Below are 21891 nucleotides of genomic sequence, written 5' to 3'. Positions count from 1 at the left end.
AACATGATGGTGGTCCAGATGGATGTCAACGTTCGTATCGCGTCTGGAAGCAGGCCTAACACTTTCATATATCTTCCCAAACCCCCCTCTGTCCAGATTGGTCTGTCATCTGCAGCCGTCCGTCACCCACACCTTCAAGATATCTTGATACTCCCGGCCTGTTGTTTTTGAATTGGTCATTTACTCACCCAACCACATCTCCTATTCTCACACACATACACCCTCAGACACAATGGCTCCCGGAATTCTAGTCGAGGAGGCCCAGTCCACCGCGGATGCTTCTCCCTCCGTGTTCAAGCACAAGAACGCCTACCGCAACCAAGACGCCCCCCGCGACATCTTCCCCGACGGTATCCGTACATCGGGCCAGCACCCTCCCCTTTACGACGTCCTTAAGCCATACTCCGAGTTCCCCAAGGAGATCACCGGCCCGACCGTTTGGAAGCGTGAGGACTTTGTCAACAACCCCGAGCGCTGGGTCCACCCCTTCACCGATGAAGAAGTGAAAGAACTCTCCGACACCGCGGACGCCTTCATTGCCTCAGGTACTCCCCTTACAGGCATCTCGCAGGAGAACTTCCCTCTCCCCAAGCTCGGCAAAGTCCTCACCAACCTCCGCGATGACCTGCTCAACGGCAAGGGCTTCATTTTGTTCAAGCGGTTCCCCGCTGACGTCTGGGGTGCCGAGAAGAACGCCGTCGCCTACATGGGCTTGGGCACCTACCTGGGCTACTTCCTTTCGCAAAACGGACGCGGCCACGTCTTGGGCCACGTCAAGGACGTCGGCGATGACCCGACCCAGATCCACACGGTGCGCATCTACCGCACCACCGCGCGACAGTTCTTCCACGCCGACGACGGCGACATCGTCGGCCTCTTGTGCGTGCACCGTGCGCAGGAGGGCGGCGAGAGCGACATTGTCTCTGTCCATCACGTCTGGAACACGTTGCAGCAGGAGCACCCGGATGTGGCCGAGCTCCTCACCAAGCCCATCTGGTACTTTGACCGCAAGGGCGAGGTGTCGGAGGGTCAGCAGGAGTGGGTCCGTCAGCCGGTTGTGTATCTAGAGAACGGCGGCAAGGGGAGGCTTTACTGCAAGTGGGATCCTTACTATGTCAAGTCTCTGACTCGCTTCAGCGACAAAGGGTTGATTCCTGCGTTGAGCGAGGAACAGTTGAGGGCAATGCAGATTCTTGAGGAGACGTGCCAGAGGCTGGCGCTGCATATGATTCTTGAAGTTGGTGATATCCAGTTCTTGAGCAATGCACATTTGTTGCATGCTCGTACGGCCTACAAGGGTGAGTCCTCTTCTTTCTTGTCTTTCACAGTTGTTAGGTCAATGGCTCTGATCAATACTGACTAACACTATCAAAAAAAAAAAACAGACTTCGCCCCTCCTGCTCCCCGTCGTCACCTCCTCCGTCTCTGGCTCGCCACTCCCGAGAGCGAGGGCGGCTGGGCTCTTCCCATGCCTGACAGCGACGAGAAAAAGCGCGGTGGTATCCAGGTGAACAACACCCCTCCCAAGGCTCCTCTCGATGCCGAGTGAAGCATTGGTTTCGATATGTCTTTCCTTTTACTCTACTTCTTCCTCATGTAACAATTTGTTTCCTTCTTCTTTGTACATATGGACGGCGATGACTAGTTGGAAAACCACTGGAAAAGAATTAGGTCGGGGCCCGATATACCTGTAAAGAATGCAGGAAGCCTTGTCGGAGACCTACGTCAGAGACAGATAGAATCCCGGGATACAAAACACGATATAACATAAATGGCATTGAGTTACTAACGCTTTCATTTTTTTTTTCACTGCTGGATCCATGTCTTGTATGTTGCTGTACTTCTTGTAATGCCCATAGTCAGGCTTATCCATCACAGAAACCATACGACCTTTGTCTGCATTGTTGGATAGCCAGTGAGGTCTTGTATATTTTGGCTATTCTAGATGCTCTTCCTTCAGCCTAGTTTGTAATTTCCAACATCCCGGACCCTTGCTTGATCAAACCAACATCTGCCACGTTCCCTTTCTAAGCTGGTGCAATGAATTCTTAATTGCACGAAGGACAAAAGGGTACAAACTTAGTTTGCACCTGGTTGGCAGAAGTTCCGCAGTCGCCCCAGAACTTGGTAGAATCGTTCTTGACTAGTTCGCAAGGCTCCTCTCTAGTGGCGATGAAGACTATCTTCTCGCACGTCCTACACACCCGATGCAGAATATGGTGGGTACACATTTTGAATATTCCTATAGCTATGTGGAGGCTGATTGGATGTAGGCGGTTATGGTAGTATGAAGGGCAAAAGGGTTGTTGCTATTATTTTGCTTCACCTTTTCGGTGGATTTCCAAGGGCTTTTGTACGTGGACGGATGTATTGTAAACTTGCCAAAGGTACGTCAACTAAGTTTCTAATGCATCATACTTGGTGATGCATTGATCTTCGCTGGGAACTGCCCATTCATTCTCATCCTCTCACGAGCTATCATCCGAATTCATCCTAGCATCATCAACAGACAGGACATCAAGAATGCTTCCCGCTCTCAACGAATGCACCAGCCTGCAACGCCTTGAGCCGAAACTGACATTCCTCCTGTGGGTAATGCCTATCCGGATGCAGCATCTACTTCGTGAGCTTGTCAAAGTCGCGGCAGACGTGTGTCGTCTTGGCCGAGGGGAAGTTTTCGTGCACTCGTCCAGTGTATATCCAGGGGATGGTGCTGATGTTGGATTTGCACATGATGGTCTGGCGGAGGTTCTCGATGCAGTGTTCTGTTGGTTGATGATGTCAGTTTAGTGGTCATATTGTTGGGATTGGTACTGCATGTACTCTCCGAAACGAATTCAGTCCTTCCTGCGCTGCTGCTCCAGCATGACTCTGTCGCCGACGTAGCAGTCGGAATAGATGTGCTTTCTGATCAGGTCCTGCCCCGAGTAATGGTTGTTCATACCCATATCAGAGGAGCTACATCAGGGTGAAATGACATACCTAACAAACCTCCAACCCGATGATGTAAGTACCCATCCTCTTCTCCCAGGATAGGGAGGGTCTGGTTTGGAAGCTTTACAGCATTCTCTTGAGGGATCCTGATAATCCCAATGTCGATGTACAGATCTCCCTAAGCATCCTCAACCTCGTCGTTTGGCAGCCCCAGCCAGCGAATATCATATTCGAGGTTGTTGTGGAAGACATCCTTTCTCCACTATTTTGCTTGGATGGCTGACGAGAAGACTTCTGGCGGGTTTTTCATGACGTAGTTTGCAAACCAGATGGATCTTCAGCGTTTGGCTCTTCAATATAGCCATGTCTTGGTAGCTTCGATGGGATGTTACCAGTGAACTGTGACTTTACATTTATAGTCTGAGATGTCAATTCTCTCAAACAACCCAGCCAAGAGTGACCAGGACCAGTGAGCTTGACAAGAGAATGACTGCAAGCCCGAGTCATCGAAGCTGCTCTCGCCAGGTACCTTTAATATCTTTTTCGCTCTTGGGGATGTTGAGCTGTTCAGTGTCCAGCTTCTCGTCCGACTTTACCGCTCGGAGGGGGTTGTACGTACTGCGAATATTGGTGTCTCGCAGCTGGGAAGTCGGCACATACTCAAACAATATTTCGTCTATGTTCCCCGGAGCATTCGGTTCCCTAGGTTGCCTGCCAATGTGCGGCTGTCAAAAGGGTGCAGTCCACGTATATAGGTAGGTTGGTGAGCTTCAGGTGGTACAGATTGCTTGTGTTAGTGGAGTGCCCTGCAAGATACACTGTAATGTCTTTGACGATGCCCGTTCACTAACGGAACTGATACGAGCCATTACTCACGTTGTGGGATCGGCCAGCCAATGGTCTTACACGCTTTTCGGCTTCCAGACATGGCGACCCTGGTTTAAGAGCGACACGGTGATCTAACTCGCGATGAACGAGCGGAGGATACAAGATGTAATGGGAACTGAAAAGAATCACAAACGAGTAAAAGGAAGAATTTTTCGTTTCAGGATGTGCAAAGGAAAGCGCAGTGGCTGGGCATCGGTACCTGTGGTATGTCCTACTATACCCGGCGACGCATAATCCCCTGTACAATGCGATTCTTGTTGGTCTTGCGAGTCGGCGACGAAGCACACTGCAAGGCAAGAGCGACGGGGTGGCAGCCGACCTCGATTCCAGCCCGTCTCTCCTTCGGACCTTCCACCTTTCAAGCAAGCTCCTTGAGTCCAAAGGGCGGAGTGGAAGCTACGGTTCCAGACACAATTGCCATCAAGACTTGAAGGTTGTCTTTTATGAACTACTCCCCTCACCCGAGCCCAATTTGAGACAAGCTTTCTCGATGTGAACAAGGTGACCATGGTGCATCTCGTAAGATCTGCTCCGGGTCAGCATCCTACCGCAGAGCTCAATAAGCGTCTCGTGGACGGTAAGCGCTACGAGTCTTGGTCATGCTCCTTCACAAGTGGAAACTATTCGTACCTACCTATCGATAGACGAAATAGCTGTAGATAGTCACTGTAGCTGATGCCTTCCTTCAGAATCTGGGGGTCGCTGGCAAAGATGGCCTGGCCGGGTAAAGCTCGGGAGAATGGAAAGATTGTTGGTATGGGCTGGCACTGCCTTTGTGGTGCAGTGGGATGGTTTCACCTTCCCTTTTTGGCCTGCCATGGTGCGTTAGTTTCCAGGGCTGTGTTACTATTGATGCATGTTGGAACCAACTGACACTTTCAACTCCATAATAACCATAGGTTTCCACTCGAATTCGACATTATCAGTCATTCTTCTTCCCATCATCAATCTTTCCACCATGTCCACTCCACCGTTGACGGACACGAGCGCTGTATCACAGGCCCCGAACTCTGCATCACCAACTGCATCGCTGACGCAGCCCACCACACGCACAACCGATTGGGCAGTCTTCAAGGGCAACTGTCACTGCGGCCGCTATCGCTTTGAATATTCGCTCCTCAAAAACTATAGGCTCGTGGACATAGCTGTGAGATGCACCTGCACGCTCTGTTCCATGAAGGGCTACATTTGGCTTCCTTGTCCTTCGACGCCTGACGGGGCCAAATTGACATGGACACGAGATGATGGCCCTTTGGTCAAGTATGAAACTCCTATGATAGCGGATCAGGTGAGTGCACAATGATTCACAAGAGGCGGTATGCATGAAGCATAGTGCGCGTTGCTGACACTGGACATTTTGAAGTTCTGTAGCAACTGTGGCACAGGATTGGTGGGCATGCATTGGCATGGACCTCTGAAGGAACTACTGTTGGTCAATGTGCGGGCTTTTCAGGGTGTCAGTATTTTCTTCCTTGAGTAAGAAAGACACTACTTCATATATTGGGCCGTCAACAAACGTCAAGATTCACTAACCAGTCTTCCAGGTCGCTTGTCAAGACGGCCGATATCGAAGACGAAGTACCTCGCGAACTATTGCCTTGGAGTCCAGATGTCATGTACCACGGTAGGTGCCACTGTGGGACAGTTCGGTTCGAGCTGATGAGGACCGGACGAAACCCGGAAGAGCCATGGCCAGTGAGAGAGGACAATTGCAGTTCCTGTGTGAGAGTAAGAAGAAACCTGTATCTGTATGCGGCCATCGACAGTTACTAATTGTTGCGCTCATTCAACCTCAGGATGCCTTTGTCGGGATGTATCCCATGAGGGACTATGTAATCTTTTCCGATGAAGCATACACCGAGACCTTCGAGTACTTATATAACCAGCGGGCGCACGGTCTTCGGCACTGTGTCACTTGCGGCGTGATGGTTTTCATGATAGTTTATGGGCCTCCCGATCTCGCGGAAAGGCTGAAAATTATCGAGGAGCAAGATCCTGAGCGGTACAAGGTGGTGAAGAAGATTGCTGAGGGGAAGCTGAAGTTGCAGCCCGTGAACTTGCGGACACTTGAGAGAGTCGACTGGTATGAAATTCGGCAGCGGATCGAAAGAACTGATGTAGGAACTGAGGGCTATGTTCTCGCTGATTGAACAACGCTTCGGTTGGGTGACGGGATGCGGTTGATACGTACCTCTAGTGTGTATGTGTTAGCTTACGAGTGACCACGTTCTGTGTGGCCTCGCTTTGACAGTTCTAATATTATGCGCGATGACTTTTCTATCTAACTCGCAAAGCCATCGAAAGCACCAGTGACTGATGACCTAGCAAGAGACTGTTGGAGATTTCTAGAGTTTTGTGTCGCGTCGGCGCCCCTCCGATCATCACGATTATCCCCGGCTGTATTGCTCGCCGTTGCAGGCTTGAGGCTAATACGTAGATTTCAAGGATCAGAGTATCGCTCAAGCGGACACAACACCGTACCTGATCAACCCCATGATTGCACCAAGAATAATTGCTACAGGTGCCTTGAGCTTGAACCAGCGCCCACCAACGTAGCTCGTCGCCGTGACCACGACCCACCACGGGTCAGCGCCCAAGCTCTTACCATACTGGAAGCCCTCATCGATGTAGCCAACACACCAAATCCGGTAAACGGCGGTATAGATCAGCCCGACTGCGCTAGCATTCACGCCCCTGAGCACAGCCTTTACCCATCTTTTGCTCCTCACCGCACTCCAAATCCCCATTGTACCATGGACCAAGATCAAACCCGGGCTGAAAATGCCCACCCAGGCGAGGACCGCACCTGCTACCGGGTTATTACCGCTGCCGATGGCGGTCAAGGCCCCCAGGAACACGGCAAAGTTGAAGTTGGGCCCTGGGAAGGCCTGGATCAGAGCAAGTCCGATGAGAAAGTCGCGGGGATTCACCCAGCCCTCGGCAACGACGTATTCCCGCAACAGAGGAATAACGACAGGGCCGCCGCCAAAGATAATTGTTCCGGCAAGATACATGTTGACGAACAAGTGGTACAAAAGGGGAAGCCCAGGCGGATTCGGGAAGACGCCGCGAGTGACCATGACGGCAACAAAGGTGGCGAAGAAGCAAGCGACGATTGCCGTTCCAATTTTCCAGGAAAAGTCGAGTCGAAACTCGCTTGGAATGATGCGTGGCTCGCTCTCGGCCGTGGAGGACGACGTGGATGCTTCTTGTTCGGTGACTGGAAGGTCGGACAGCTGCGACTGTTGTCCGGCTCTTGGTCGGGCACCGGAGCTGCTTGACGCCGTCGCTGTTGCCTTTGCCACACTCGACATTTCGATGTTTTCTTCGTCATCTGCACTGTTCCTTCGCCCTTGCACCGCGGCATTGTTATCGTTATTCGCATCTGAAGTTGATCCGGGCCACTTTCCAAAAGGCCATGCCCTGATGAGCTTGCCCTTCAGACTCGTACCAAAACCAACGATGGCCGAAATTGGTTGGTGCATCCATCTCAAGTCATGTACAAGTGTCGCGATGCCAGATGCTAGCATCAAGATCGGGAAGTACCAGAGGGCATTATACAGCATGCCGGCAGTAGCGCCGAGGAAGACCAGGATTCTCGTTAGCCGGTCCGTGATGGCCTTTTCGGATAGTTCGACGGCAGCAAGGGCAATGACGCCGACAGTACCGGCGTTAAGACCCGATAGTAGAGCATATACCGGTCTCGGAAGGGTTTCGTCAATCTTTGAAACGCCAACAGCGAGCGCGTACATGCCTATGGCACCCGGTAAACTGGTTGCGTCTTATTAGACTGTCGTTCACGGTAGGTACCTAGGTAATCTTGTGTGAATGTTCGGATGCTGTGACTTACCTCCACAGCAGGAAGCTGAACACGGCGGCAAGGAATCCGTCTTGTATCAAGTTGATACAGTACAACATCTTGGTGCTGCCTGGTCCGCTGAGGGCCTGCGAGACACTGAAGAGCTCTTGGTACACCTGCTCATCGATCCATTTGGTCTTTTGCACGAACTTGTCATTGAACTATTATCGTCTCCTTGTCAGCCCATGGACTTGCAGGTTTACCAGTATTAAGCAGACTAATTAGGTTGTTGCAGTTCAGGTCGTTTCAGTACAGGCCGCACTCACTATCCTGAAGTGGACCGGTGGCCCACCAAAAGCTGTGAAGCCCAAGTGCCAGTTAACAAGGAAGACCTTCCAGCTTCGCGATGCCAGTGCTCTCGCACGACCGGTAAAGTTGATAGGTGCTGGAGGTTGAGGTGACATTGCTAGCGTACGAAATCCCCCTTTCGTCCCTCGTCGTTCAATGTACCGGCAAGTAGAGGTAGTGGTGAGATCCCCGCTCGAAGCTTGGTGATCTTTTCGTGGTGGTGTTGTGTTTTAGTGGTGCGGGGTTGCACTCCATATGCTGTATAAACGGTACGTATAGTATTGGCCCCTGTTGAGCTCTGTATCCTCTCGGTAAGGTATGTTCTGACACTTGGTGTTACAGTAGCTGATCTTTAATCGTGTCAGCGTCCTCCTACCACATCCACCGTTCCGAGCTGTTACGGACCCCAAAAAGATGATAATGTTGGGCAAATGCGGTCGTCAAGTGTTGGAGAGGGGGACGACACGATAAAAGAAAGAGCTTTATAGCGTCCATTGTCAACCCTGAAGCACGCCTTCCATGTAACCTATGTCGCCACGTGCGTGCTTCAATGGGCCAGAATGAATGCCGAGCCTCTTGGGAGCATGGTGGACATCTTCCCCCTGTCATTATGGCAATGTCCCCTGCAGATGCAAACCCCCCCTTTCTGCAAACACATACTATGTACAAAGTGACCCATAAAGTGCAAACTTCATTTTGACAGCCGGGGTTCGCATTTTCTTCGTATGCGAATGAAGCACCGATACGTGCAAAAGATTTATTAAGTGCAAGTACTGCGCGCTGTTCCGCATAGTATCCAAATTGTCTGCACTGATGTTTTGGGCGTCCTCGATATTCGCAACGGCAGACGACCTCCTTAACTCCCGGCGCATTTTGAATTGCTTTCATGGCCCCAAGGTTATCATCCAGTGCAGTGCTATCTATCGCTGTTGACACTACAACGAGCTTTGAATGCATTATACAGCCACCAGGGACTAGACTGTCTTCTGCTACTGACGTGCATATCCTACGGCGGCCTTGAAATGGCGGCAACCCCAGGCTGCAATGGAGTGTTACGACAAGTATGGCAAGTTCTTGTATTGTCTGGATCTCTGATCAGTTGTGCAACCAAAACGCATCGACATATACGCATTGCGCCCAGCAATGTCTTGACGATGATCCGAGTGAAGGATACCGCATGATACCAACCACCAATCCACTCTAGTAGGTACTTTGGCAAGGAAACCCGCTCAATAGAAGCGGAATCAGACAGCCGAGTAGTTGCCTTCATCAAGCTAATTGAAGACAAGTACATCTCAAATGGAGCAAAATTCCGGCCGATGGACCTCACAAGCAAATCTCAATACTTCACTTTCGGTGTGATCAGTGGACTCGTCTTTGGTAAAACCTCTAGCTGTACCGAGAAAGATCGCGGATGGCAAGGGCTATGTTGAATCCAAACAGATAAAGATCCACAGAACTTCCAATTCCATCACGTTTCTTGAAGTGGTAACTTAACTAGATAGTTCTATATACGTCCCTTTCGATGGGTATTCTTCCCGGCAGACAAACCAGTTGAAATTGGGCCAATTACCTGGTGAGTGCCTGCTCTTTCTGTTCTTTCGAAATGGGTCATCGGAAACAGAGCTTGGCTGGTGTAGATTACCAATATGAGCTCTTTCAGGATTGGTGCTTGATACGAGACTTTCTGGATTCGCGTCACTCGGTCAGAGCCCAACGATACTGCGCCGTTTGCTTCCAGCGGCACTGACCTTATATTATGAAAGCCGTTGGTGACTGCTGTAGCTCTTTAAGTGAAAAATTATTGGGGTAGCAAGAAGGTTTTCGAGCGAGAGATGAAAGATATCACTTTTTTCCGTTTTTGCCCCAGGCAACAGCACTGAACCTTCAGTTCTGGCCCAGTCCTTGCACCCATCAAGGTCCGTTGATGGCCCGCAAAACCTTAAACACGTGAATTACAGTGCGGTCCGACAATAGCAGTGGCTCAATGGTCAGTGATTCTGTGGATCACGGTTCTTATATATTTCCAAATTCCCCATCGGCTCTATTCACATTCTTCTCAAACGCCCATTTCCACTTTGCGTGATAATCTCACCTATATAAGCTCCGCCAGCTAGGCCAAAGTTGTGCATACTTCAACCGCTAAAGCTTAGACCACTGAACAGGCCGACAACGACGGGAAAGGCATATATTACGTACACATATGCAAGCCCACTACAGCCAGAAATGTCCTCAAATCGCAGCGCTCCCAAAGAGTACCTCACACTTTACCGCGATGGCAGCCTCGGTAGCGCCCTGATCGAAGCAATGGACGAGCTCATCCTTGCCGGCCGTTTTCCAATCATCCCCGGCGCCGCCCTGGACCACCCTATCAACCTGACGACTGAGCCGACTGGTAGTGAAGCAGGCAATCCTATTGATCTAGCTGGCACCACTACTACAACCGAGTCCTCGTCTCCAATTATTAGTATGAACACCAGCACCAGCACCCGTGCTTCCTCCTCCTCCTCCTCCTCCACCACCACGCCCAGAGACCTAAGACCACAACTCCAGTCCCAGCCACAGCAACAGCGACAGCAGTCCCTCGCATCCCTGACCCACAAACTAACCGATCACGTCCTCACAACCTTCGACCGCGTAATCGCCCAAACGCTCGCCACACATGATGAAGTCATCAACAAAATACCGGTGATCAAGATGAAGGGGAAACTGAAGCAGTACAGACTGGTGGACGATATTTGGAAGTTGTGGGTGGAGGATGTTGAGATTGCCGTTGGTTCGGAGAGAAGGCGGAGGAGGAGACAAAGGCCTGGAAACGTCAAGGCAGATTTGCGAGACGGTGGAAGCGTTAGAGGTGGAGGAAAGGGTGAGTTGGGTGCTAAGAGGAAGAGAGATGGATGTGAAGATGGGGACAGTGAAGAGAGAGCCCAGAAGAGAAGCAGGGGTGATGGTGGTAACGGAATCGAACAGGGTAAGAAAGATGATGATGGAAAGGGACCCGAGGTCATCAGGGTTGATAAGCTGTTGATTGTTGCTTGCGATGGGAGGGAACCAGATGCAGGGAAGAAGCAGAAGAAACGAGGAGGTTGATAATCATTGATGGCGAAATGGGAGAAAGAGCTGGAGGTTAATGCAATGATAAATTGGTACAGCTTTGGGAAAATAAACAATGAATATTCATGACGAGAAGCAGAGAAAGAAAGAAGAGGGAGATCAAGAGATGTGTTGGGAGTCACTGAGTTGTGATGGGCAAGGCGGATAGGTGATCTGATTGCAAACGAGAAGACAGCGTGTTGCAGCGATGGACCTAAGGTCCTGCAGAGCGAACCAACTCTGAGAAGGATGGACGTTATGATCATGACTAAACTGAAGTCTGCGAGGATGCCAAGTTGAATGCAACAACATGCATTGAGACCGTGAGTTCACTTCTTGTTTAGCAAGCAGACAATGTTGAGCCAAGCGAAAGCGATGTGCAAACGGCAAGTCCTTTCCAGTCTAACATTGCAGAGGACGTCGCAGGCTAAGACAGATGCCTGACACCTGCCAAGCTTGACAAGGTTGGGATAGCTCCAGCTCACGCAGCTGTCATAGACCCGCTTTTTAGGTGGAGACGCCTGCTTCGACGTGACCAAGCCGCTTCCGGTTCCGATTTCGACTACAACCTCACTGGGACCTCCTCACCACTTACACGCCATCCCCCTTCATCCTCGTCCAACCATTTCCCTTTTTTGAGAGGCGGCGGGCAGTAGTCATGGATCTCCGTCCCAATCATCAATTTGACCCTTGGAGTGCCGATGCCGAACGTTTTGACGGTCCCGGTATCAACTTTGACGACATCGACTTCAATGACCCCGCGAGCATCTTCAAGGCCCTGGGCGGCGGCGGCCCAGGCGGGCTACCCATCCCAGAAAGCCAATCCCCAGATTCCGTCCGCCGCACGGCCAAGGAAAGACGTGACAGCATATTCGCTTCCTACGCCAAGTTGCACGATATCCTTGAACGACATGAAGACACTATCCAAAAACGCTGGGCCAAGAAGAAGAAGGCACAGCGTCTCCAGATCCTGCTCAAGGCGTGGCCCAACATGGCCCCCAATCATCGTCCTGACTTTGAGGCCTTCCTCAAGGAGTCTGAACAACAGCGCATGTCGGGCACCAAATACAAAGATTGGTTCATGTGGCCTTATATCAACCAAGAGGATCTCTCTCGTCCTCGTTTACTGCCACTGCTGCTAAACTCGCGCGGACGCCACCACCCTTGTACCTTTGCCGCCATCGATGCCACCAATACAAAGTTTGCCTTTGTTACGAAAGCCATTGTACCCATTTTCCTTAACGAGCACACCATGATTCTCAACGGCGTCGACGAAAAGCACCCTGACGATTACGGCAAGCTTTTGTCCTGGGACGAGCACCCCAGCAACTTCGAGTTGGCCATGAGTCAGAGACAGTTCCTGCCCGGTGAAGGACTTCTTGTGTTGGAAGTTCAGGATCGCCTACTATCTTTCTTGATCAAATGCTGCACCGAGATTCTTCACGAGATCCCCGAAGACAAGCTTTTGAGCAGCTCATATCCCGTCCAGCCCGAGCCTCACATGAAAGAAGAAAGTGAGACAACCGGATTCGATTCTCTTGCTGTCTTGGCTGCTGAAGCTCCTTACAGAGTACCCGCCAAACTTGACTTTGGCCGCATCGAGTCGCTTCTTGGCGCTCAAGCGGCAGCCAGTGAAGATCACCTGTGGTCCCTACGTGAGGATCCCAATTATTTCGTCGACAAAGCCCTGGAATTACAAGAACATCGCCCAGAGACCCTCAAAGACCGCTGGGGTAAATCCTATCCCGTCAACGAGGAAGTTTTATGGTCACGTATCTTGTCCACTCTTGTCAAAACGGCTTACATGGACGTTGAGGTATACAACGAGCTTCATCGCCAAGCCCAAGAGTTGCAATGTCTCCAAGAAAAATATGCAAAGGCCATATCAGTCAAGGACGACTTACCCAAGGAGTATCTGAAGGCGTTACTCAAATTCCGTTTCTACCTTTACCAGGCCACCAAGGGTGTCCTTGGCGAACTGAAACAGACAGTCATGTCGTCGCCGCCCATGAGATATCTCTCGATCCGAGCCCAGGGATCACTGCGGGATCTGAACGACGTCGCAGTCGCCTTCAACCCTAACCACAAGCTGACTCCAGTAGAGAAGCGGTTGGTCTGGCTTCTGAGGACGCTGTGGGAGGACGGCATGGACCTGTTCCTCGCCTCACAGCCCATAATTGTGGACGAGTTGGAGCGCCTGCTGGAAACTGAAAAGGAAGCTAGTCGGATAATATCGTCCTATGTTGCTGGCTTAATCGGACAGCTGTCCATCATTACCCAGTGTATGAGACAGCTTGACTGCTACCAACCGTGGGCCCGCAGCTTTGAGAGTCTCAATATCGACCATGAGGATAACATCAAGGCTGCGTTTGCCGAAACTAGCAAGCCTTGGGCAGCTATTGTCAGGGCTACCAGTGAGAAGCAGGGCAGGTTCCATTCACTTGTCCGGCTGGGTAAGCCTGCATCTAGGAGATTTTTCTACCCCGTCGACAAGCGCCGCACCAAGGAGAATGTGGAGGCTCTGAGAAGTGCAGAAGGCAACCTCGACGAATTCTGGAAGGGTGTCGATCGATTCATGTACAAGGACGCAAACAACCTTGAGAACACGTTCGTGCGGAGACTCCTTACTCAATCGCGAAGTCTTCAGCGAACACCTGAGTGGGTTGAATCTCCCGCGCCAAGTGCAGACGACAAAGGGGCGAAAACAACTGTCGCAGATGTGGATGAATTGATCGTCCCCTTCTCTTCTTTCTTCTTCGGCCTCGCAGCTCCCAAATCCGAGCCTACCCCGTCTCCAAAGATCAAGGTTAAGACGCGTGGAACTACGAATGCCTCAACGGAGCCTAGCACTCCGGAACTAACCCTCACCCCGGACGTGACTGGGGATAAACAGCCTACTTTTGCCGTTGATGCTAGATCCATCAAGGTTTTTCGTACGCTGTTCTACAACCCCAACATTACCTCCAGCCCTGGCGAGATTCCCTGGAACGACTTCCTACATGCCATGACCTCTACCGGATTCATGGCCGAGAAGCTGTATGGATCTGTCTGGCAGTTTCGTCCTACCAGCCTGGATGTTGAACGGGCCATCCAATTCCATGAACCGCATCCTAAAGGGAAGCTCACCTTTATGATGGCAAGGCGAATCGGCAGACGGCTGAGCCGGGCATACGGATGGATGGGGTCAATGTTTGTTTCGGAAAAGTGAGATTTTTTTTTTCCAGCGGGCAAGGAAGAGATCGACGGGAGATGGTTTGAAGCTATGAACCAAGATAGGTAGAACGATGTTCAGGATCTGGATAAACAATTGAGCAGGCATGTTTGGATGAGCGAAGGGATAGCTGCATACCTAGATATGGAAAAGGTAGGGTGTCCAGAATCAATAAATTGTTTTGGAACTGAACCTCGTGGAAATCTCCGCACCTAACAGACTGACGGCACAGATCCTTACATCGACCATCTGCCCATTCTCTGAATCTCCTTCACCACCCTCTCCATATCTCTCCATATCACCCAAACGCCGCATCATTCAACATCTTCGGCGTCACCAAATCCACCAACGAAACAACCCAAACCAGCACCACATAACACCTCGACACTCATCACACCTTTGACGCGGCAACCCAAACCCCTTCCTCGAATTCGACGGCCACCAACGCGCCACAAACACCACACTTTCCCACAATAGTATCCTCGCCAGCTCCCTCGCCTCCTCCGTCATCACCAGCTTAGGGTGGGCTATAGCTTCACTACCTGTCTCACTCAGCACCTTACATGGTATCACTGATTAACAGGAGCAAGCAATTCGAAAGAGGAAAATGGCTTATATAGGGTCCGACATAAAAGAAAACAAGAAGGAGAGGAAAAAAAAAAAAAAAAAAAAAAAAAAAAAAAAAAAAAAAAGAGAGAAAGGCCGGTATGTCTTATGTTGAATAATGGCAAGCATCCAGGACCTCCCAAGTAAGTAAAAATAGTCATGGCCCTTTCTTCCATATGTTTTCTCAGACTATTCTACCTAGCTTCCAACCGCCAAAGCAAACGAAGGTACCGATCGCTTCAATTCATCACGTCGCTTAGTCTCACACACTATCCCAGGACGCCCATCATGGAACCCAAAGAAAACTGCTCCACTCGATGGCACCTAACGCAAACATTAGCACGCAGACGATACTTCTCGGCAGGTCATCGATATCGACAAAGTTACTCACCGGTGAGGCTCAGCTAGGTACCAAGCAGCAGCTCACCTCTGCCCACCCTTCACACCAGGGGCCTTGTCAACGGTATGACCCGCAGCAGCATCAGCAGCGCCATCCTTGAACTGGCCGGAGGTCCCCTCTCAGGACTGCCAGTGCCAAGGGCCGTTGTTGCGCTTGTTGATTACGGCATTGGCGTCGGTATTGGTCCCGGTGGAGGTCTCGTCGCCCTCTTCTTCAAATTGCTCGAAGTCCGCCTTCTTAGGGCGCCAGATCCAGGGGACACTGGCTTCGAAGCGCTTGTTGATCGGTGCGAGTGCAGTATTGGGGCTTCGAGGAGAGCGGATGAGAGAGGCGGTGATGAGGGCCGTAAGGAGGGAGAGCAGGATGATGAATCGCATTTTTGAGTTCGTGGGATGTTAAAGGTGGTGGTGGCAGTTGGTGACGCTACTATTGAACCGCATGCTGATGCCGACGCTAATGATCCAGACTCTGGTGAAGGTGAAGTCGGATCCTTATACTTGCTTGCTCAAGAGTCTATCGGAGACTTTGGCACGCGAGGGAAACTTTCAGGTACATTGAATATGGGCCAATGTTGGCGAACGGTAACCAAGTGCTTGACTGCGTGATGCAATGGCGGTTACGGTGTTACCGACCCACGATCACAAGCTGATGCCATCTTGAACACTCAGATTTCTTAGATACTCGGGATCGAATGTTTCTGTGGTTGACGGGTCGTTTTGGACACACTCCGTCTTGGCCTTGCGCAGCCGGTCGAGTGAGAACCATCCAAGCATTCTGAGAACGGGACAGGATTGGTTTAAGTCCGATGGTGATGGCTTCACGATGCGCTTTGGTTCTGAGCACCTAACAACGGCAGGACCATACTTTCAGTAGGCTTACCTTGTGTCGTCCATTGCGTGCCGGACAAATCCGAGTATACGATCTCGCGTCACCGATGCACCGGCTTTCGTCGGGTTGTTGCGCGGGTCGTCAGATGTGATGTCAGCTGCAGCCGTTGCACCAGAAGGGGCAGGTGCACCATTCGTACTTTCCGATACACCACGGAGTTTAACAGCCACATCGACGATGAATGATTTTCCTCCACGCAACCTAAAGGAGCTTGGAGTACACTATATGGAATATGCCCACTTTGAGCTGCCGCCCGGGGCCCATATCCGAAGCACCCGGACCCAAGAGATCTCTCACTGCCAAATGATAAAAGAAGCATCCAACACCCTCTTATTGGCACATCACTTCAAAGAACTTCTGCAGTACTTCCTCTTCTTTTCGTCTCCTTGCAAGTTCGGTGTCGATAACTAGATCACGATGCCATACGAGAAGGTCCCCAATGTCGAGAGCTCTTCAGAATCTCTCTTACACTCCATCTCTACACCCGACTGCTCCGAACAGCGCCGATGCATTCGACGAGAACCAAAGTATACAAGAGCTTGGAGATTGATGCGTGATGAGTGGCCTAGGCCAGCGAGAATTGTCCTCGCCATCAATGTAGCCTTGAGCGTCCTACTTTTATGCCTGTATCTCCACGCTCTATGGAGGATACACTCTTCCCCGTTCTACCGAGCACCGAGACCTCCATACTGTAAGACAAGACACCGAGCCTTACCTATGTATTCATTATGGCTATTAAGCTAACAGGACTGCAACGAACAGCGCCACTCCTCGAAGACGGCGTCATAGAGTATGAAAATGAGCGCTTCCATCCCGATCGCATTTTTCAAGAGGATCCCTCCCCCTCCGTCGACAAAGCGTGGGAATCTATCCTCGGTCGTGAGACTCCTTTCCCTTTCCGCCCCTTTCACTCTTCCTCCTTCCTCCTTCCAGTCACATTCAGACTTGCCCTTCTTTCCTCGTCACTAACCCAACCCACCTCCAGCAAGCGACGGCAGAGTACGCCTCCCCCTCGTAACCTCCCAAAAACTAAGCTACCCTTCCTCCGAGATCTACTACGCGCCGGGTTCCTACATCTACGGCGGCTCCATGTTCCACCAGCTTCACTGCCTCGACCTCATCCGGCGCTCCTTTTGGCGAGGGCATTACTTCCCCAACACCTCGGACGCGGAATACCACGACCACCGGGCGCACTGTCTCGATTTTCTTAGACAGGCGATAATGTGTAATGGGGATGTGCAAATGACGTACTGGTGGAACAAGACTTATACGTATGTTGATGAGGATACAAAAGAGGAGAGGTACACGGAGGAGTATCTGCGGATGGATAAAAAGGAGAGGGCGTATGGGACTGCGTTGTTGTGGGATGTAGAACATCAGTGTAGAAGCTTTGAAAGGATACAGGACTGGACGAGGAAGCATCAGTTGAGAGATGAGGAGTATTGGAGGGAGGCACCGAATTTTAGGAAGGCGGAGGCGTAGGCCGGTAGAGATAGCTTATTTTGGAGGTAGATGAGAGGGAAATGCGTTAATCATGTATACGTCAAGTAGGTATGTATGTGCGAAGTTGGGTTGATGAAACCATGTACAAGAATAGGGGTAGTACGCGGAGTAAGAGGAGGTTCCGTCTTTAAACCAATTGTATTGACTCTCACATGTTTCAAGGATGTACTACCACCTTTCAACCATGCCGTATACTGCTAAACCATTTAGCAAGTAAATACACTGGGACCAGGGACGGTATAAGACGTAACCGGAGGCCAGTAGATGCTGATCTTGACTCCGGGGTCGGAGCCCTATGAAAAACATATGTTAGCAATCATCTTACTCCCAATATCCAACGACACTTTTCGTAAAAATGGTGGTATATACCGAGTAAGCCCCAGGAAAGCTGACAGTCGAAGGGGTCTTAGCACCCGTACCACCAACGACATTAAGCTGCGCACACTCCATGTAGAATTGCGCACCAGGATAGTTGCTCGCTGCGTGCAGCGCAATCATCTCAGCCCTGAGTAAGTACTGTCCCGGAGCGATACACTCAGGGATCTTGATGCTGTGGCGGCCCTTTCCGTTGATCACGCGCTCGGTACCCCAGACGCCGCTGCTGTCCATGCCGTCCTGCTGGATCTTGAACCAGCCATTCCCAACGCCGCTGGCGGTGGCGGCGTTGTCGACCTTTTTGAGGTAGGCGATGGTGGGACCCTTGTGCGAGCTGTCCATAACGTCCGCCGGCGAGTCGCCCGTGGTGCTGAGCATGTAGCGCCAGATGGCCGTCACGTTGGTGCCCGCCTGCACGGTGATCACCTTGGAGGTGGAGGCGACGGTGTTGGGCGAGCCGTTGCAGGCGATGGACGCCGAGGTGACGTCCTCAATGGGACCGTTGTAGGTGGGCACGCGGACGCCCTCTCCCAAGCCTTGGTTGACGCCGTTGACCTCGAGGGAGGAGAAAATGGTGTGAGCGCTGGCCGCGCTTGCGAGTACGAGAGGGGCGAGGACCTTCATGGTGACGGGACGAGGGAAGAATGAGATTGGAACTTGCTCAAACTTGCTCGTTGTGGATCACCAGAACATGAGGTGGTTAAGGTCATCGTGGGCGTACTTATACTCAAGTTCTTCACCTGTGGTCTTGTCAATTTTCGCCCCGGATTTCTTGGTATACTTTTGATAAGACCGACATCAGCGGTTTACGGCTCTGTTGAAGCCATTGACATGGCTGTCAAGAAATGTTGAGACGTTAGCATCACAAAGAAATCCAATATTAACGGATCCCATTAAAGTCTTGCCGTCTGGGCAACTTTTCCAGGTTGGTGTAAGACAGTCAGAATGACACCCCCCCGCGTTCTTGGAACCCCCACCCGGAGGATGACAGTCCGGCCCGAGTTTGGATCTGTCTCGGTAGCCTTACCGTTATCCCCGAGAGCGGTTGAGCCAAGGCTCTGGGCGCGTGTTTTAAACCTCCTTCACTGTTGAAATGCATCGTCAATCTTGATTCAGACATCTTGGCTGTGGCTTGGAAAACAACAGATCTTGTGATAGGCATAATTTCCGAGGGGCCTCTCCCGGGACTCCGGTCCCCAACCCCCAATTGGGTTATCACAATTGAATTTCAGGCCTTATGGAGACATTATCATTCTTTCAATGGAAGGGTACGCGAGAACAATGTCCTGGGCGTGGCATTAGGCTGTGATATTTTGATCCACCAAGTAGCGATCCTCATCACTTCAACTGGGCGATGAAGGCGGAGTAAGGGGACACTTCGAATATCTGTATGAAGAAGGTTGCATAACATCCCCCATTCTTCACACGAGTGTTGGTGGAACCTAAAGGGCCCGGAATTGTGATGAGAGTAGTCGGTTTTAATTGACGAGGGTAGGAATTTCCTTTCATCGCTAGATGCTCCCTCGGAATGTGATTTCGATTCGCACTTCCCCAGGCCAACAACAGGGAGTTACAGGAGGAAAGAACGATACTAAACTGGCTAAGGTACAGGTATGTGTCATCGGGTTATTGAGGTATACACATGCCCTGCAGAGCTTGATAAAGTTCGCACCTTGCCTGCCTACCAACTGCAACAGTCAACAAACCATTCTAGGCAGGCACGCAGGTTGTGGAAGTCCAGCAGGAGATATTCGCAGCAACAGCTGCTTGCACCAAGCCACTGTGCGCATTTCAAGGTACGGTTTCCCCAAGTTCTGCCGAGTTTATGCAAACAACACGCAGGATTCAATCCCAAGGCCACGGCTCAGGAGGCAAATCATCCGTTTGTGATGTATCATCATGACCACCACGATCACCATGTGCAGTGAAAGATGCGAGTTCCGCTCTCCTGATATCCTTCAAGTCAGCCAGTTAGCCAGCTCAACGGCAAACTGCTCCTTGTAAAGGATGAGGTCTTGGACTTTATCTGGAAGAAATCGCCCATGTTCTTCGACCTTTTGTTTATTCTGCGCTTGCTTGTCGGTTGTCCCTCGGTTCTTTGCACTTCGAACTTTTCCAACATTGCCATCAGAATGACTACACTCGGGATCACTGATTGGGAAGTTAGCTTCGGTCAGGAGGGCGCAGCCAAGTTTTAACTTTGCCCTCCGCCAACATTGGAGATGATGGAACACAGAGGAATGGATGACGAGCGAGTGATTCCAAGTCGGTTGATCATGATGGTGGTCGTGATGGATGGAGATATTGGAAGAGTTTATAGGTGCAATATAACGATGTTGAACTTCATCTTCATCTCGAATGCTTAGTTGCCCGACTCCTCGTTCGACTGTATCATACCCCCACCCACGACTTGCCCAGCTCTCATGTCAACGCCCGACATCGTGACCATCTTTGACATCCGTCACTCCATCACCACCACCTCCTCCTCCAAAATCCGCTCTCAACACACCATATTCCACCCCCAAACCACCACGATGAAACCCAAGCGCACCCTTCCCACGATAGCTCTAGCGACCACATTACCTACCGCCTCTGCTCAAACCGCCGAAAGCGGCCAACGCACCCCAACCCTAACCGAGACCCTCCAAGCCCTCAACGACAGCCTGTCAACACTCAACAGCTACATCCAGACCCAACAATTCCTATTCGCCGCCATCAACGGGACCTCAGGCATCACCATACTAGCGCCCAGCAACGACGCGATGGCCGGACTGTTTGGCGGTGGCAGCGGCGGCGGTGGGGAAGCCGTCACTATGAATGACTTGAATAACTTTGATCCGCAGCTGGTGGAGGCGTTTTGGAACTATCATGTTTTGAGGGGGGTGTGGTGGACGAGCAACTTGACTGCTGGTACTGGTGGTGGTGGTAGTAGTGCTGCAGCGGCGGCAAAGAGAAGAAGGAAGAAGAGGGATGATAGTGTGGATGATGATGGGAGCGGGATAGATGGGAACTCGCTTTTCATTCCAACGTTGTTGGCGCCAGATATTACGCCCTATGCTAATGTGTCTGGTGGCCAACGAGTCATCGCTCGTTCGAGTTCCTCTAGTGATGGCGGTGGTGAGCCGGTAGTTACCTTCTACTCCGGCATCAGTGGGTCTGGTGGTTCACGGCAAATAACCAAATCAACAATAACCCAAGCCAACTTCAACTTTTCCGGGGGCACCATTCACATAATCGACCATGTCCTCTCTCTCCCTTCACGACTTAACGACACCCTCGCCTCTTTTGGCCCCTTTTCTTCATCAACCAGCCAAGACGACGAAATATCCTCCTCCGCTTCTTCCCTCCTCTCCTTAACTGCCTCTGTCGGCGCTTTAAGTAGAGCCAACCTCACAGACGTCTTCAACACCAAACAAGACATCACCATATTTGTCCCCTCCAACGACGCCTGGAATGCAGTAGGAAGCGTGGTATCGGACATGGATGAGGACGAGCTGGCGGATATCATGGCCTATCACGTGCTGAAGGGCCAAAAGGGGAAGGTGTTCTATAGTGATTTGTTGGTGCAGAATGATAACAGTGATGGGGAGGCTGGCGGGCCAGAGGGAGGTGAGGAGTTTGAGAAGGACTATGAGACCGTGGAAGGGGGGACACTCAAAGTAAGGGTCGTCGATGGGTCGACATCAACGGAGGATGGGACAAATGCTGAGGAGGATGATGAAGAGGAGACCAGTGGAAGTGGCAAGCAGGTGTTTGTGAATGGGGCGAGAGTGGTTAAAAGTGATGTGCTGGTGGAGAATGGGGTAGTTCATGTTGTTGATGGGTGAGTTCCTTCTTCCTTCCTCC

General features: G+C 51.2%; 9 protein-coding genes across 9 annotated transcripts; 6 read left to right on the top strand and 3 right to left on the bottom strand.

Moving 5' to 3' along the window:
- Positions 1 to 57: 57 nt before the first annotated feature.
- B0T23DRAFT_17100 (uncharacterized protein) lies at positions 58 to 1635 on the top strand. Its single transcript, XM_062832910.1, has 2 exons — positions 58 to 1298; positions 1386 to 1635. The coding sequence occupies exons 1-2, from the start codon at positions 233 to 235 to the stop codon at positions 1547 to 1549; spliced, it is 1230 nt and encodes a 409-aa protein (XP_062697061.1). The 5' UTR covers positions 58 to 232; the 3' UTR covers positions 1550 to 1635.
- Positions 1636 to 2616: 981 nt separating this feature from the next.
- On the bottom strand, positions 2617 to 3862 carry B0T23DRAFT_424892 (uncharacterized protein; the record flags this gene model as incomplete). The annotated part of the gene is made up of 2 exons (XM_062839873.1): positions 2617 to 2765; positions 3811 to 3862. 2 exons carry the CDS (start codon positions 3860 to 3862, stop codon positions 2617 to 2619), a joined length of 201 nt encoding a protein of 66 aa, XP_062697060.1.
- A 671-nt stretch (positions 3863 to 4533) lies between these two features.
- B0T23DRAFT_401033 (uncharacterized protein) lies at positions 4534 to 5595 on the top strand (the record flags this gene model as incomplete). The annotated part of the gene is made up of 5 exons (XM_062838546.1): positions 4534 to 4576; positions 4607 to 4642; positions 4749 to 5110; positions 5186 to 5298; positions 5367 to 5595. The coding sequence occupies 5 exons, from the start codon at positions 4534 to 4536 to the stop codon at positions 5593 to 5595; spliced, it is 783 nt and encodes a 260-aa protein (XP_062697059.1).
- A 508-nt stretch (positions 5596 to 6103) lies between these two features.
- B0T23DRAFT_329525 (chromate transporter-domain-containing protein) lies at positions 6104 to 8420 on the bottom strand (the record flags this gene model as incomplete). Its single annotated transcript, XM_062835697.1, has 4 exons — positions 7948 to 8420; positions 7673 to 7842; positions 6292 to 7593; positions 6104 to 6248 (listed from the first exon to the last, which is right to left on the bottom strand). Exons 1-4 carry the CDS (start codon positions 8083 to 8085, stop codon positions 6104 to 6106), a joined length of 1755 nt encoding a protein of 584 aa, XP_062697058.1. The 5' UTR covers positions 8086 to 8420.
- A 2010-nt stretch (positions 8421 to 10430) lies between these two features.
- Positions 10431 to 11411, top strand: B0T23DRAFT_369873 (uncharacterized protein). The gene has a single exon (XM_062836556.1). It carries the CDS (start codon positions 10439 to 10441, stop codon positions 11057 to 11059), a length of 621 nt encoding a protein of 206 aa, XP_062697057.1. The 5' UTR covers positions 10431 to 10438; the 3' UTR covers positions 11060 to 11411.
- Positions 11412 to 11645: 234 nt separating this feature from the next.
- Positions 11646 to 14465, top strand: B0T23DRAFT_369871 (uncharacterized protein). Its single transcript, XM_062836555.1, has one exon. The coding sequence runs from the start codon at positions 11721 to 11723 to the stop codon at positions 14268 to 14270; it is 2550 nt and encodes an 849-aa protein (XP_062697056.1). The 5' UTR covers positions 11646 to 11720; the 3' UTR covers positions 14271 to 14465.
- Positions 14466 to 16123: 1658 nt separating this feature from the next.
- B0T23DRAFT_17021 (uncharacterized protein) lies at positions 16124 to 17736 on the top strand. Its single transcript, XM_062832898.1, has 3 exons — positions 16124 to 16858; positions 16930 to 17046; positions 17153 to 17736. The coding sequence occupies exons 1-3, from the start codon at positions 16585 to 16587 to the stop codon at positions 17647 to 17649; spliced, it is 888 nt and encodes a 295-aa protein (XP_062697055.1). The 5' UTR covers positions 16124 to 16584; the 3' UTR covers positions 17650 to 17736.
- A 140-nt stretch (positions 17737 to 17876) lies between these two features.
- Positions 17877 to 18669, bottom strand: B0T23DRAFT_309051 (glycoside hydrolase; the record flags this gene model as incomplete). Its single annotated transcript, XM_062834500.1, has 2 exons — positions 17877 to 17963; positions 18040 to 18669. 2 exons carry the CDS (start codon positions 18667 to 18669, stop codon positions 17877 to 17879), a joined length of 717 nt encoding a protein of 238 aa, XP_062697054.1.
- A 1910-nt stretch (positions 18670 to 20579) lies between these two features.
- B0T23DRAFT_401027 (FAS1 domain-containing protein) lies at positions 20580 to 21872 on the top strand (the record flags this gene model as incomplete). The annotated part of the gene is made up of 1 exon (XM_062838545.1): positions 20580 to 21872. One exon carries the CDS (start codon positions 20580 to 20582, stop codon positions 21870 to 21872), a length of 1293 nt encoding a protein of 430 aa, XP_062697053.1.
- Between the last annotated feature and the right edge of the window lie 19 nt (positions 21873 to 21891).

This window comes from Neurospora hispaniola (assembly GCF_033458365.1).
Source record: "Neurospora hispaniola strain FGSC 10403 chromosome Unknown B0T23scaffold_1, whole genome shotgun sequence".
In the NCBI taxonomy this organism is placed as follows: domain Eukaryota; kingdom Fungi; phylum Ascomycota; class Sordariomycetes; order Sordariales; family Sordariaceae; genus Neurospora; species Neurospora hispaniola.
This window is presented reverse-complemented; position numbering and strand designations above follow the sequence as displayed.

Bases quoted from the DNA above. Each gene is read 5' to 3' on its own strand.
- B0T23DRAFT_17100 (XM_062832910.1), top strand. From the start codon at position 233: ATGGCTCCCGGAATTCTAGTCGAGGAGGCCCAGTCCACCGCGGATGCT. The intron at 1,299-1,385 runs GTGAGTCCTCTT...AAAAAAAAACAG, and splicing joins TGCTCGTACGGCCTACAAGG to ACTTCGCCCCTCCTGCTCCC.
- B0T23DRAFT_17021 (XM_062832898.1), top strand. From the start codon at position 16,585: ATGCCATACGAGAAGGTCCCCAATGTCGAGAGCTCTTCAGAATCTCTC. The intron at 16,859-16,929 runs GTAAGACAAGAC...TGCAACGAACAG, and splicing joins AGCACCGAGACCTCCATACT to CGCCACTCCTCGAAGACGGC. The intron at 17,047-17,152 runs GTGAGACTCCTT...ACCCACCTCCAG, and splicing joins GTGGGAATCTATCCTCGGTC to CAAGCGACGGCAGAGTACGC.
- B0T23DRAFT_369873 (XM_062836556.1), top strand. From the start codon at position 10,439: ATGAACACCAGCACCAGCACCCGTGCTTCCTCCTCCTCCTCCTCCTCC.
- B0T23DRAFT_369871 (XM_062836555.1), top strand. From the start codon at position 11,721: ATGGATCTCCGTCCCAATCATCAATTTGACCCTTGGAGTGCCGATGCC.